Source organism: Meriones unguiculatus, chromosome 18, assembly GCF_030254825.1.
Source record: "Meriones unguiculatus strain TT.TT164.6M chromosome 18, Bangor_MerUng_6.1, whole genome shotgun sequence".
NCBI lineage: Eukaryota > Metazoa > Chordata > Mammalia > Rodentia > Muridae > Meriones > Meriones unguiculatus.
The window spans coordinates 58,090,959-58,103,290 of NC_083365.1; the positions used below are offsets into that span (position 1 = coordinate 58,090,959).

General features: G+C 38.8%; 1 protein-coding gene across 2 annotated transcripts in view; it reads right to left on the minus strand.

Annotated features, from left to right (window-relative positions):
* LOC110560660 (contactin associated protein family member 5) overlaps positions 1 to 12,332 on the minus strand; it is a 755,447-nt gene that overhangs the window by 90,338 nt on the left and 652,777 nt on the right. The window contains exon 20 of one of the 2 annotated variants that reach the window (XM_060371592.1): positions 10,330 to 11,139. The exons of the other annotated variant lie outside the window; for it this stretch is intronic. Within the exon in view, the coding sequence (XP_060227575.1) occupies positions 11,018 to 11,139 (122 nt within the window). The 3' untranslated portion in view covers positions 10,330 to 11,017. Of the gene's footprint in view, positions 1 to 10,329; positions 11,140 to 12,332 lie in introns of those variants that run through there. 2 annotated transcript variants of the gene reach the window in all.

Below are 12,332 nucleotides of genomic sequence, written 5' to 3' on the forward strand. Positions count from 1 at the left end.
CTTTTTTTTTTTTTCTTTATTGAAGAAGAAAAGTCAGAAAAATCAGACTGGGATCCCAGGACTCAGTGTACAGAGTGTACTTCATGCCTAGTAAGTGCTGTATCTACAATGAGACTTCTCAACTGGCTAAGTGAAAGTTGAAGGTGGAAAGAAAAATGCTGTTTATCTTCTTGGACTAAGTTTCTGTATATTTTTTCTTGGACTGAGATTTGACATCTCTACATACACACAACCTGATTTTCCCCATTCCATGTTCAAGCCAAACGTTAGAGTGAGCCCAGAAGCCCCATGATAAGCAATTGTGGTGAATCCAGCAAGCCTGGACCTGCTTGGATTAAGCTACACACAGCTCTTAGCCCAATATACTTAGTGACTTGGCTTCAACATAGAGTTGAATGTATTCCCCTTGTGAAGCAATGGGGTTCCCCCAAAGCCTTCAGTAATCACCCTTGTGTGGCTGAACACCTCTCATGCATATCCCAGGGCTACGGTCAGTCCCGTGATGCAGACTATGCAGGATTTGGATGCTGGCACAGCAAGGCAAGGTAATTTCATGGAAAATTCTTTATTTACTAGTTTATATCTAAGAATGATGGGAGTGTGTATTACTAATATTAAATGCATCTTGAGGAAGGATGTGTGAAATGAACAGAGACCTATATAACCTTAGCCTATCAATAAAAATAGAAAACAATTCACATGCTTTCCCTAGCAACCAACTCCTCTTCTTCTTCTTCCTCCTCCTAGCATTTTCAATTCTTTCTAAAATTTTTTTATATAATTTTGGAAGTTTGGAAACAGAGTTAATAAGTTTGCATAATTATCCATGTTGAAACAAGGTCCTGCATATTTATGTGCGGTTTGTCTGAATATGGCTAAGCCTTATTATTAACTTTAAAATCACTTGTTAGAAGATTCACCCCTGCTTTATGCTACTCTAATGTCTCAGCTTGAACAGGACTCTCAAACTATGCTGGGTTCTCTCACAGCCAGGGCCTGTAGCTGTGCCCTACAACATGGGTGACAGAAATTGTCACCAATGAAGAAGTTTTCTTCCCTCCAGATTCCTGTGTGCGTTTATGTGTGCCACAGTCGAATTACCAATGAGCTCTGTGGTAGTCTCTTATTATTTTATGCTAACAACACATTTCTAAAATGTTTCACTGTTGGTTCCTTCTCACTCATAATTTCAAACTGAACCTCCTTTTAAAAAAATGTCTCTAATCTTGCATATATACCACAGGCTGTGGTATATATGCAAGATTAGAGTCTCACAACAGTGTGATGCAGCCTTGATCATTCAGGCCTTTACAGCCATTGAAGCAGGACAGTCTCCCCAAGCATGGTTGGCTACCATAAAAAGCTAAAATGTTACGCTCAGGATGCGAGGCTAAGCACTGCACTCAGGGTCAGCCGCTTTGGACCCAGAGAAGAGCATGTCTGATTGCATGAGGGTTGATGCCCCAGGTCCCGCCTCTGAGAAAAAGGTATCCGATGGGTCTGATGCTCTTTGGGTGGATGACACCTAAATGAATATCAGTACAAAGTCCCAATTTATTTCTAATATCAGAGATCAGACCTCTACTCTTGCCTGATGCGTCTAAAACAAAAAGGGGGAACTGTAGAGAGCTGCGGAATGCATGCCTTAAAGATGGAGTTGGTTTCCACCTTCCACCTTTCTGATGGTGAGTGCTCTCTGCCACGAACAATTCCACATTTGGCTAAGGCTGAGGATCTGGCTTGCTTCCATGTATGTGGACCTATCTGCATTGCCCACGTGGCACGCTGGGGGTGGCTACCCAGAGGCTATTTCAGCTGTGGGCTGGCTTTCCCCAGGGTCAGATGATTGTTCAAGGTTCCTAAATAAACTGCATTGAAAAAAAAAAATGTCTCTTATATTGAGGTCAGCAAGCACAGGAATACTTCAGTGGCCAGTGACCTGTTTTGGCACTGTTCAAGCACACCGTTCTTCCAATGTTAATATGCATGTCAGCACAGCCTGAGACACTTACCTGCAAGAACTGTCTACACCCTTTCCCCAAATATGAGCAATTCACAAAGCAATCAGTCAGCAGCTTTGGACCCATGCTGCAACCTGCAGCATGTTCACCCTCTTCTGACCAATAGAGGAAGTTTTACATGACCTTAAGGAAGATTAAATTTAGACTGGTTTTCTGCAATGATACTCTCAGATCTGCTCTGAACTTGTTTTAGGTTTATGTGTAAAAAGGCAAAACTGTTGTGAAGTAAACTTTTAAGAAGAACCCCATATAACCAAATAGGCATATTATTAAAATCAGATGCATTTTGGGAAGGGAAAATCAAAGCAGAAAAATTATTATATAATATAACATTTCTACCAAAATAGAACCCCTCAATTTATGCCACTTAGAAACTCCTTTATTCTCTTCAAAATCCAGACAAAAAGAGACCCCTGAGATTTACTTGGGATGAGAGTTACTTGAGTTGCTTGGGATGCTGGAGTATCTTCAGTCACATGGCTCATATCTCAAGTTTGACCACTTATTTATTTCTAATCTTTATCACTGTTTTATTTTTGGCTAGTTTCTTTCAATACTTGGGAATTCCTTGTGTGTGTGTGTGTGTGTGTGTGTGTGTGTGTGTGTGTTTCATTACATTTTTGAGTAACAGGCCTTGAAACACTCACCCTAAACTTAGATCAGTAATAACTTTATCACTAGAGATAGTGTTGGGTTCAGGCAGCCAACACTCTGTTCTCCACAGAGCAACTCCACGAATACTCAAAAAAACCTGGTGTGGTGGTGAGGGGTGGCCTGTCATAGGAGATAAGCACACTGTATGCACAGAAGGATGAGGACAGAATACAGACATCTACATGCCAAAGCACTGAAGAGCAAAAGAAATTCATGACCATTCTAGGTACTCTTGCTGCCAAAAGGAAAATGAAGTTCACAGAAAAGGGTTTGAGTTAGCACCTTCTTTTCCATCTCAAGATGTAAATGTTTACAGGTCCAGTTCTGCAAGTAGAATAACAGCATGACTTTTATGTGAGAAAGGCTTTCTTTGCACAGATGACAAACATTTCCTTCATCCTTAAACCTATAATTAGAGGTTTAGTCCCAAAGTTAAATAGACAATTCCCTAATCTTTGCACTCCAGCATTTAAAAAAAATATCCAGGTGGTTCAGTTTGCGGCCAGCTAGCCCTTTGGTGCATTCTGTAATAACTCTATGTTGCATTTATCCCCACAACTTTCATCAGAGTTCTCCAAACCCTATAAAAGCAGGTTCTTACTAATCCCTGAAACCTGCTTGACTAACAACTACCCTAAATCTACAGATGAAAAAAAAAAAGGGGTACCTCGAGTACCCGACCCTCCCATCTCCACCGTTTTCAAACCTCTGAGCTTCACAAGGGAAGAAAATAATTAGAGGCAAACTACGGTGATGAAAAAGCAACCTTGCTTGAAAAAGAACCAAGAAGTTGCTCAGTTCTAAGAACATTTCTTAAGAGTTGATTAAACTAGGAAAGTACAAAGTGAGAAGAACCAGAAGCTTTTAGAAAATACAGCTACAGAGCAGCTGATCAACAGTCCCAATCTCCGCCTCTGCGCACGTGCCAAAGGTGGCTCAATGGAACTTCAGAGAGACTACCCTGAGGAGCAGTAACACTCAGTTCAGCCTCCACTGGTGCCCAAGTTTATTCAGAAGCCTTTGTTCATTAACACACCAGGAAGGAAGCACACCCTCTTCCCAGAGTACTCATTTGCAATCCTGTGACATTGTTTCCTCTAGTGAGCTGGAGATTGGGGAAAGGCGTTGCTCTTTAAATGACAAACGGACTTTCAGATTGTACTTCTTTTGGGTAAGGCCCACTGGAGAAACTTGTAAGTAGTCGTCAAAAATTGCTGAATTTACTCTCTGCGGAAGGCCTGATGCTAGCAATTTTTTTGCTCATCCTAACACTAAATTCTCTGCCTGAATGTGTTCACTTCTTCCAGTTGTTCGAACATAGGACTCTGACCTAGAACCTGTAGCTATGAGGAGAGTTTCCTCCAGGAGTATGCATGTCTATTGCCAAACCCCTTTGCTTTCCCTGGGGCATGCACTGATTGGAGAATGACATGGTCCAGTGATAAAACTTTCTTCTGTGAAAAAAGTTCCTTAAAAGATGCAGAATTTATGGAACCCATGTATACTTTGTCATGGGCCATTTTTAACATCCTCTATAGCCTCACTTGGTCATCTTTGTTTCTGAGCTGACATCTTCATGACTGACAAATAAAACCTTTTGGGGTATATTAACTTGAGAGGCCATGACGTCTCACCAACCAAATGACTGAGTCCTAGATAATATCTGCTTTAACCATCCTACCTAATATTTCCTAGTGTTTTGGAGAAGTGCCTTAACTGTAATTTTCTTGGTTCTGTTACAATAAAAATGTCACCAAAACTGTAATGTTATCATAACGTAACATAAAATTTGAGGTACCCAAAATCTGTGTTCTGTGAATACTCCCTGTTCTGTGACTTAGTCACTCATAGGTAGCTCTAGGAATAAAATGCCTAATGTCATTTTTTAGGAGAGAATTGAGTTTTTAAGTTAATACCTCCCTCTTTTTATCTTTTCTTTTCACTGCATCAAAAGGCTAACCCATTGTGTTTGGTTACAAAATCTTCACATGGACTCCATGGGGACTTCCTACACTTGCTAGTTGTGTGATTCTTTCTCTTACTAGAGGCAAAATACATATTTCAACCAGAGAACATTCTGTAAGTTAAGATGGTTTGAGCAATAGTGATAATATTAAGATGAATCAAATGCATTTCTTTACTTCATGAATTTTCTGAAAGTCAGTAATACTTTGTTTTTCTATTACATATACATCTATCCTTATCTAGTACATTTTTAGGTGTTAGCAATAAAATGTGTACATTGAAGATTAATATTTAATGTGGCCACATTTGGAGATGAAAATTAATATCAGTTGTTACACTAAGAATAGAATCTACCTCTGTGTGGAGACATACCATTACATCCTGACCAAGCGTTATCTAACTGGACTGGCCACTCACCTGTCCAAGGGACCACCCCTCAGGAAGGCTGGTTCACATTAAATCAAGTTAAGAGATGGAACGTTTAATTATTCCTTTAAAGACATAATGGATCTTTCTTTTCCAGAATCCCTTAGTGCAGCTCCATAATTGCCATGAAGTTATGTTGGATCTGTCCTCCTTTCTGACACTGTAACTCTTCCATTTTCTTCTGTTTTGTCCTTTCTTTCAGATGCTGGCAGAGCTTACTTGTCCTTTTTCAACATTCCCAGTTTTCTTACTTTTTTCCTTTTTTTGCCATATGGCTAATCTCCACACCTAGCTCTAAGAGCATGTCTCTCTCTCTTCATCTTCCTTGTCTTTGTTCTCTGGGCAGCTGCTGAGAGTACAATTTGCCTGCTTTGGAGTTTTGTTTTAGATTTTAATTAAGTTATCTTTGAGCTTCTTTTTGAGCTCATTCTTGACATCAATTTCCGCAGTTATGAAAAGATGTCATAAACTATATTCCCTAATTCTAACCAAATTAGAATACTTCAAAGAAAATAAAAAACACAAGAGGAATTCAGAATTCTCCTTCTTTCTCTCTCTTCCTACTCTCTCTTTCTCTCATGCTCAATCCTGCTCTTTCACTTTTCCTCTCCTTCTTCTCCCATTAATGTAAAAACATAACACAAAAGGTGGTCAGCAAAATAGGAGAATGTCACCAGAAAATAGCCTGTTTGCCAACACTTGATTTTGCACTAGTCTTCAAACACTGTGAGGAAATGAGTTCCCCCCTTAAGTCACCCAATCGTCAGCATTTTGCCTGAAGCACTCACAGACTAAGACTATACTCAATAGTTGTTTTTAGAGTTAATTATATCTCATATTTCATTAGCTTCATTTTTAAATGAGGCTGTGATTACTGTTCCTTGCCCAGGGACATAGAGGAATGATTCAGAAGCTTCAACTGTCCATATTTTGGTTTCTTTTGATGATGGTTTATGCAAGCAGGTAGTTCCACATTCATCATGACTGAAACACATAGAGAGTTTATACCATGTTTAATTGTATCTGCTGACTTGAAGTTAAAGTATATGGCCAGGCAGTACACAGGACTTTTTATTAGTCTTTCACATAAACTCTCTTTTCTGGTATTTATCCCCTCTGTTGATCTCCCTACTTCATTTTAGAAATTATTTTTTACAAAATATTAGAAAAAGACTTTCTTAAATACTCTTGCTTTCATGCTCGTGTGTAGAAAAATCTGCTCTTTGTTCAGTGGCAGCCTCTTAATATGAGACTACTCATAACCTTATCTTTCACCATCCTCTAGTGATTTTCTGCTTGTGAAACACTCACCTTCTAGGCTCTGGGCAGTTTCCACCTCCTCTTCTAGTTATACTTTAACATCAAATGTTTTTAATAGTTTCCTTTGCATTCATGGTCTGATAATACAATATCAAGCTAATAATTCACATTATTGCTGCTATCACTAAGATGATGAAATGATGTGTACATTACTGTCTATGAGGTACATACATATGCATCATTTTATTTTGTCTTTACTTAAATGGTAAAAATAAAAGACTGTGTATTGATTAACTCTTGACTTAGCTATAAGACATTCTATTTTATTTTCTTATGCTTTCAGAAGCTGTAGATACACCACGGGACTGTTTAGTTCTTCATCATGGAGAAGGCTCTCATCTTTGCTTGTTGAGACTGACTTCCCAACTTTGTCCTTACTTGCTATGGAAGAAGGGGAATAAAGTCTTCTAGTGTCTTCTCTGTGATCAGGGCTTTAACCTCCATGACCTCATTTGACTTAATTACTCTCTTACACCAAATACAACCTTAAGTGAAGAGGGAGAAAACAGGACTTCACCATCTAGGCTGTGAAGTAGGGACAAAGTTCAGTTCATAATAATATGTAGATTCTTAGGAGAAAACCAAAAATTTAAAGTGTTCATTACAAAGAAAAGAAGAGAAATAAGAAACAGTGTCAGCCTCTCTTTCTATCTACATGTCTTTCTTCCCCTGCATAGACCCACAAGTTAGCACTGTGGATTAACTCTATGATACTGGGCATGTCCTATCCTCAAGGGGCATTCATAGCCATTGCTGAAAGGTCACAACAGGTCACAGCAACATTTATGACATGGAATATGAAAGGAAAGGAAGAAATTATTTAAAGCACACACATGTATACATTGATGCAATCAAATGTAACCTGGAAACAATCAATAGAGGAATCATAGTGGTCAGGGCTAAATGAGACATGAAGGAAAACAAACAAACAAACAAATAAAACATTCTGGGGTTTGCTTCTCTAGCTCTATGTATCTCACCTCTTTCTGCCCAAAGAATATCAAGCATAAACTGGTGTCGAGAAATAAGTGACAAGAGGCAGCAGTGACCTCTGAAGTGTTTTTTTTGAGAAGAAGCAGGGACAGTAAGGTCATCCTATTGTGAACTTGACTCTGGCAACTGTTCAGTTTTTTACTTTGAAGGTTTTTATTTCTGTCATGGTACATTCTTATTTCTGTTTCCACTGAGCTAGTACATACAAAATACAAAGTATCTCAGGTCATAATTATTCCTTTTGAGGTGTGGGCGATCAGTAATTCAGACTGTGAACCTTATAAATTTATATGCTCAAATAACTGATAAAAGAGAAATGCTGAGGTAAAGGCACAGAAATCACTCAATGCCAGAGGCAGCTGAAGAACCACAAAGGGAAGGTGACCTGCAAACACCATTTGAATTTTGTATGACTTTGAGCATAGATTTTTTTTTTTCCATCTCCTAACTTCACTTATTTCAACCAACAAGAAACCAAAAACACCAATTAAAATATTTGCAAGGGGGGTTACATATATAGACAGTATAATGCTTAGCATTGTTTGTCAACTTGACAGTATCTAAAATAAGGAAAGAGATAAGCCTCAGGGCATATCTTTATCAGGATTAGGTTAATTGAAGTTAGAAAACCTACCCTAAATATGGCCTGGGGTCTCGGACTGGACAGAGAGAAGGAACTGAGATGAGTACTCGAATCCATCTCTACTTCCTGGCTGCCTTCAGCTATTTGCTGCCTTTTTCCCTTCTGTGTTGGACTGTACCCTCACAGTGTACCCCAACACTATGACCCCTTCCTCTTAAATTGCTTTCTTCAGACCATTTCTCAGAGCAAGGGGAGAACAAAACAGTTTACACAGTTTCACACACATTCACATTTTATAATATGCAGAGAAAATAACACAATACAATAAGGAAAAGGTAATTAAAATGTTTTTATCAAAATTTTGTCTGCCAAGAGAATACCGACATATCTCACATGACTGAAAAGTCATCCTCTTTGAAATGTTTGTGATTTTCTAAGGTAAATCAGTTAATTTTGTTCTCTTTTTCTTGTACCTAGTATCTATGACTTTCCTGGGAGATAATCTAGCTGTACTCAGCCAGTACGAATCATATGCTTATGAGAAACCTGTTCTTATATATGTTTCTGGCTGAAAAGTAGAATCCTTAATGGCAGGGCATGGTCCTATTTGTCTCTTTGATATATTAAATACTTCCTGCCATTTATAAGGAGCTTCAGGAACATTTGTCAGATGACAATTTTGAAGAAAAAGTTTGGTATTAAAGGGAAGGGAGATCTGTAATTCAGTGAAATGTCCAGCTCTGCCTTATTTAATAAAGCACTTACTTTGTGAGGACATGAGTTTGATGTGAGGTGTGTTGGCATGTACCTCTAACTCAGCATCTGGGAGGTAGAGAAAGACAGAATCTTGGAGCTCACAGGCCTGCCAGACTATCCTAATTGATGAGCTCCTACCCAATGAGAAACAATCTCTCAAAGAAGTGGATGAAATTCCCCAGGATGAAGCACCAGGTTCTCTTCCAACTTTTACATGTTCAAACATGCATACACACATACGCACACATATACTCAGAGAGAGAGAAAGCGAGATAGAGAGAGAGACACTTACAAGCATACAGAGTAGAATGAAATGTAGAGATCAAGGGTATCCTTAGAGCACTTTTCTCTCTAGACAGCCTGCTTCCACTTAAAACTTATTCTCCTCTAATTGCCAAGTTTCTGAGTAGCAGAGTGTGATTCAAAACCTAGGCCTGTATCTCCTGAGGAGCTCTCTACCTCATAATCTCCCCCTCATCCTCCGCTGAGTGTGGGCCTGCGTGCGTGAGTGTGTGTGTGTGTGTGTGTGTGTGTGTGCTTATATCCCCCAAATGACAATATTTTCCTCTACTTAAGCCCTGTTTTCATTAAGTCACACAGTGGTTTAGGCTGAACAAGTCCTGGACTGGACACAGCAATACCAAGAAGGACAATGAAGAACCCCAGTCCTGCCAAACCAAACTGCTGTCAGGCCTATGCTCACACACATGATTTTGACTCACAGGCATCTTCTTACCGCTGGCCTGAGTAACCATTTAAAATAAATTTACAAGTTACGAACTTTACTTTCTATTTACAAGATTTATCCTTATCATACTGCACCATGGCTTCTTATACTACAGTGCTGGAGTTGGAGTTTGCATCCTCCTGAGAGAACAAACAGGATTCCTTTTAAGCTGGCCATCTCATCATCATCAGCAGATTCCCAAAGTTATCTTAAAATCAGTACAAGGTAAGAAGCTTTCTAACACAATACTGCAGATTCTACCCGAGACAAATGTGAATAGATTCTGTTTAAAGGCTTTGAAGTAAACATCTTCTCTAATTAAACTTTTATTCTCTTATTTTAACTCCTGAGGATCCTTAACTTTCAAAAGAGGAACTGACTCTCTCTCTCTCTCTCTCTCTCTCTCTCTCTCTCTCTCTCGTGTGTGTGTGTGTGTATGAGTATGTGTGTGTGTGTGTGTTTGTTTGGTTTGGTCTTTTTGAGACAGGATCTCCTGTAGCACATCCTGGCCTTGAACATGATACAAAGCTGCAGTTTTTCTTGAACGTTGGTTGTCCTATCTCCACATCAAGGTAGAACCACTACTCTGGGATGGAAGAAAAAGTTTTTTACTATTGTATATCCAAAATTCATTAAAATGTTTCTTGTTCCTGATTCACTGTTAATCAGGTCAATGGTTTAATGCTCTGAATATACCTGGATCACAATGATGACATGAATTCTTCCTAATTCTTCGAGGAACATTTCAGGTTCTGGAAATAAAGTCTTTACAGAAAAAAATATCCATTGAAGACAATACAAGGAAGGAATGAATACTCACAAAATCTAAAACTTAGGAAGAAACTTAACTCTTGACAGTTTTTATTTTGTCTCTCTGCTACTCTTAGAACTAATACATTTTTTTTTCAGCCAATAGTCACTTACTTATTATCTGAAGACCGCTAATGTCAAGGAACTTAATACCATGAAAGTTATTTTTCCATTGGTATAATTACTAATCTCCTATGTTTCTCTTTTGTTAATTTTAATTTTATTTATTTCATATTTTGACTTCACTTTCTCTTCCATTCTCTCCTCCCAGGCCCTTTTCCCCTCCTCCCTCCACTTCTCCTCCTCCTCCATTTCTCTTCAGAAAATCAGTGGCCTCTGTAGATATAAACCAGTCATGGCATACCAAATTGCTGTAATATTAGGACCTCCTCTTCTTTTAAGGCTGGAGAAAGCAATCCAGTAAAGGGAAAGAGTCCCAAAGGCAGGCAACAGAGTCACAGACAACTCCTGCCCCAACTGTAATGATCAAGTAATACAACTATAGCATTTATGCAGAGAATCTAGGTCAATCCTATGTAGGCTCCCTGGTTGGCAATTCAGTTATTGTGAGTCCCATACGGGTTCAGGTTAGTTGATTCTGTAGGTTTTTTGTCAAAGTCAAAGTTAGATTGTTTCAGAAATCCAATCACTCTGTCTGGATTGATTTTGCACATTTTAGGTAGTTTCTGAATCTGTCTCTTTTCATGTAGTCTGTAGACAGAACTGAATCTTGCTTGTCTCCACTCTCTTATATTTATCATACTAATCACCATTATGAGCATTAGCAGAACAATAAGGATAGTCATTCAGGGTGTCTTTGAGGGTTAAGGATATGGCAAGAAGTAGCACAGATTCTAAATAAAGCATCTTCAGGACATCCAGACCTTGGAGTGGAAGGTGAAAGTAAAAGAGAGAGAGAGAGAGAGAGAGAGAGAGAGAGAGAATGAAGATTAGCATATGAAAAAAAAGCTTCTTAGCAGAGAAACAGCTCCACTAAAGGTTACATGTTAACAAAGCAGAGTGTGTGTAAGATAAGTACCTATAAAGGGACATAACCCTCAAGCTCCAAGGATTTGAGCCTGAGGCTAAGACTTGCCCACTAGCCTACTGCCTATGCTTGAGTATTGCTTTTCTCCTTCTTAATAGGCTGTCTATCTCCATCACTCTTCATATGGCTGGGGCTGAATTCTTTGTTCCAGGACACTAGAACCTGGAAATCTCAGGAAGTGTCTTCTAGGATTGGATCCACATTTGTATCAATAGAGCTTTCTGTGTCAAAGTCTTCTATAGTGAGTGAGACTAAGAAGCCATGCTGCACATCTGACCTTCCTCACCTGCCTGAGACCCACATAACTAACAGTTAGGACCTTGGCATCTCCCTTGTTTCCTGACTTTAGTTAGGGTTTCTAAAGCGCATATATCCACTAGGTCAGGTGGAGCTTCTAATAAAGGGCAAATTTAAGAATGTCTTAAAAAGAAGATACAAGAAAATATGCCAGGGAGGAATTCAAGAATGATTCTTTACTAAAGAAATGTCAATTATTTAAAAAAAAATGTGATCAAAAGGTTAAAAGACTAGCACTTTGCATATAGCCTTTGTGATTAAGACAACAGAGACAGCTGTTCTGGTGCATAACTATTATCCCAGCACTCATGGGCTGGAGCAGTAGACCTGAGAGTTCCAGTGAGAGTCTCCTATAAGAAAATACAAAATAAATAAAAAAAAAATAAAGAAAGAAAGAAAGAAAGAAAATAGCCTGACTATGCTACTGGGATTAGTAAGAGAGGCTGATACTCTCCTGTGACTGTTAATTGCTGTGATATTATGAACTATGATGTCATTGTGCCTCAGTTTCTATAACTGTAGAAACCTGACATCCTGACATAATATATATATATATATTAGTATCAACTAGCAAACAGTTACTAGGAGAGTTAGGCACAGTATGGGTTCATTACACTAATTAGATGCAGGCACAGTATGGGTTCGTTACACTAATTAGGTTCTATATTTCATGTATTCTTGGTCTTCTTATTTTCAGAGTACAGTATGACTGGTATAGGTATGTGAAGGCTT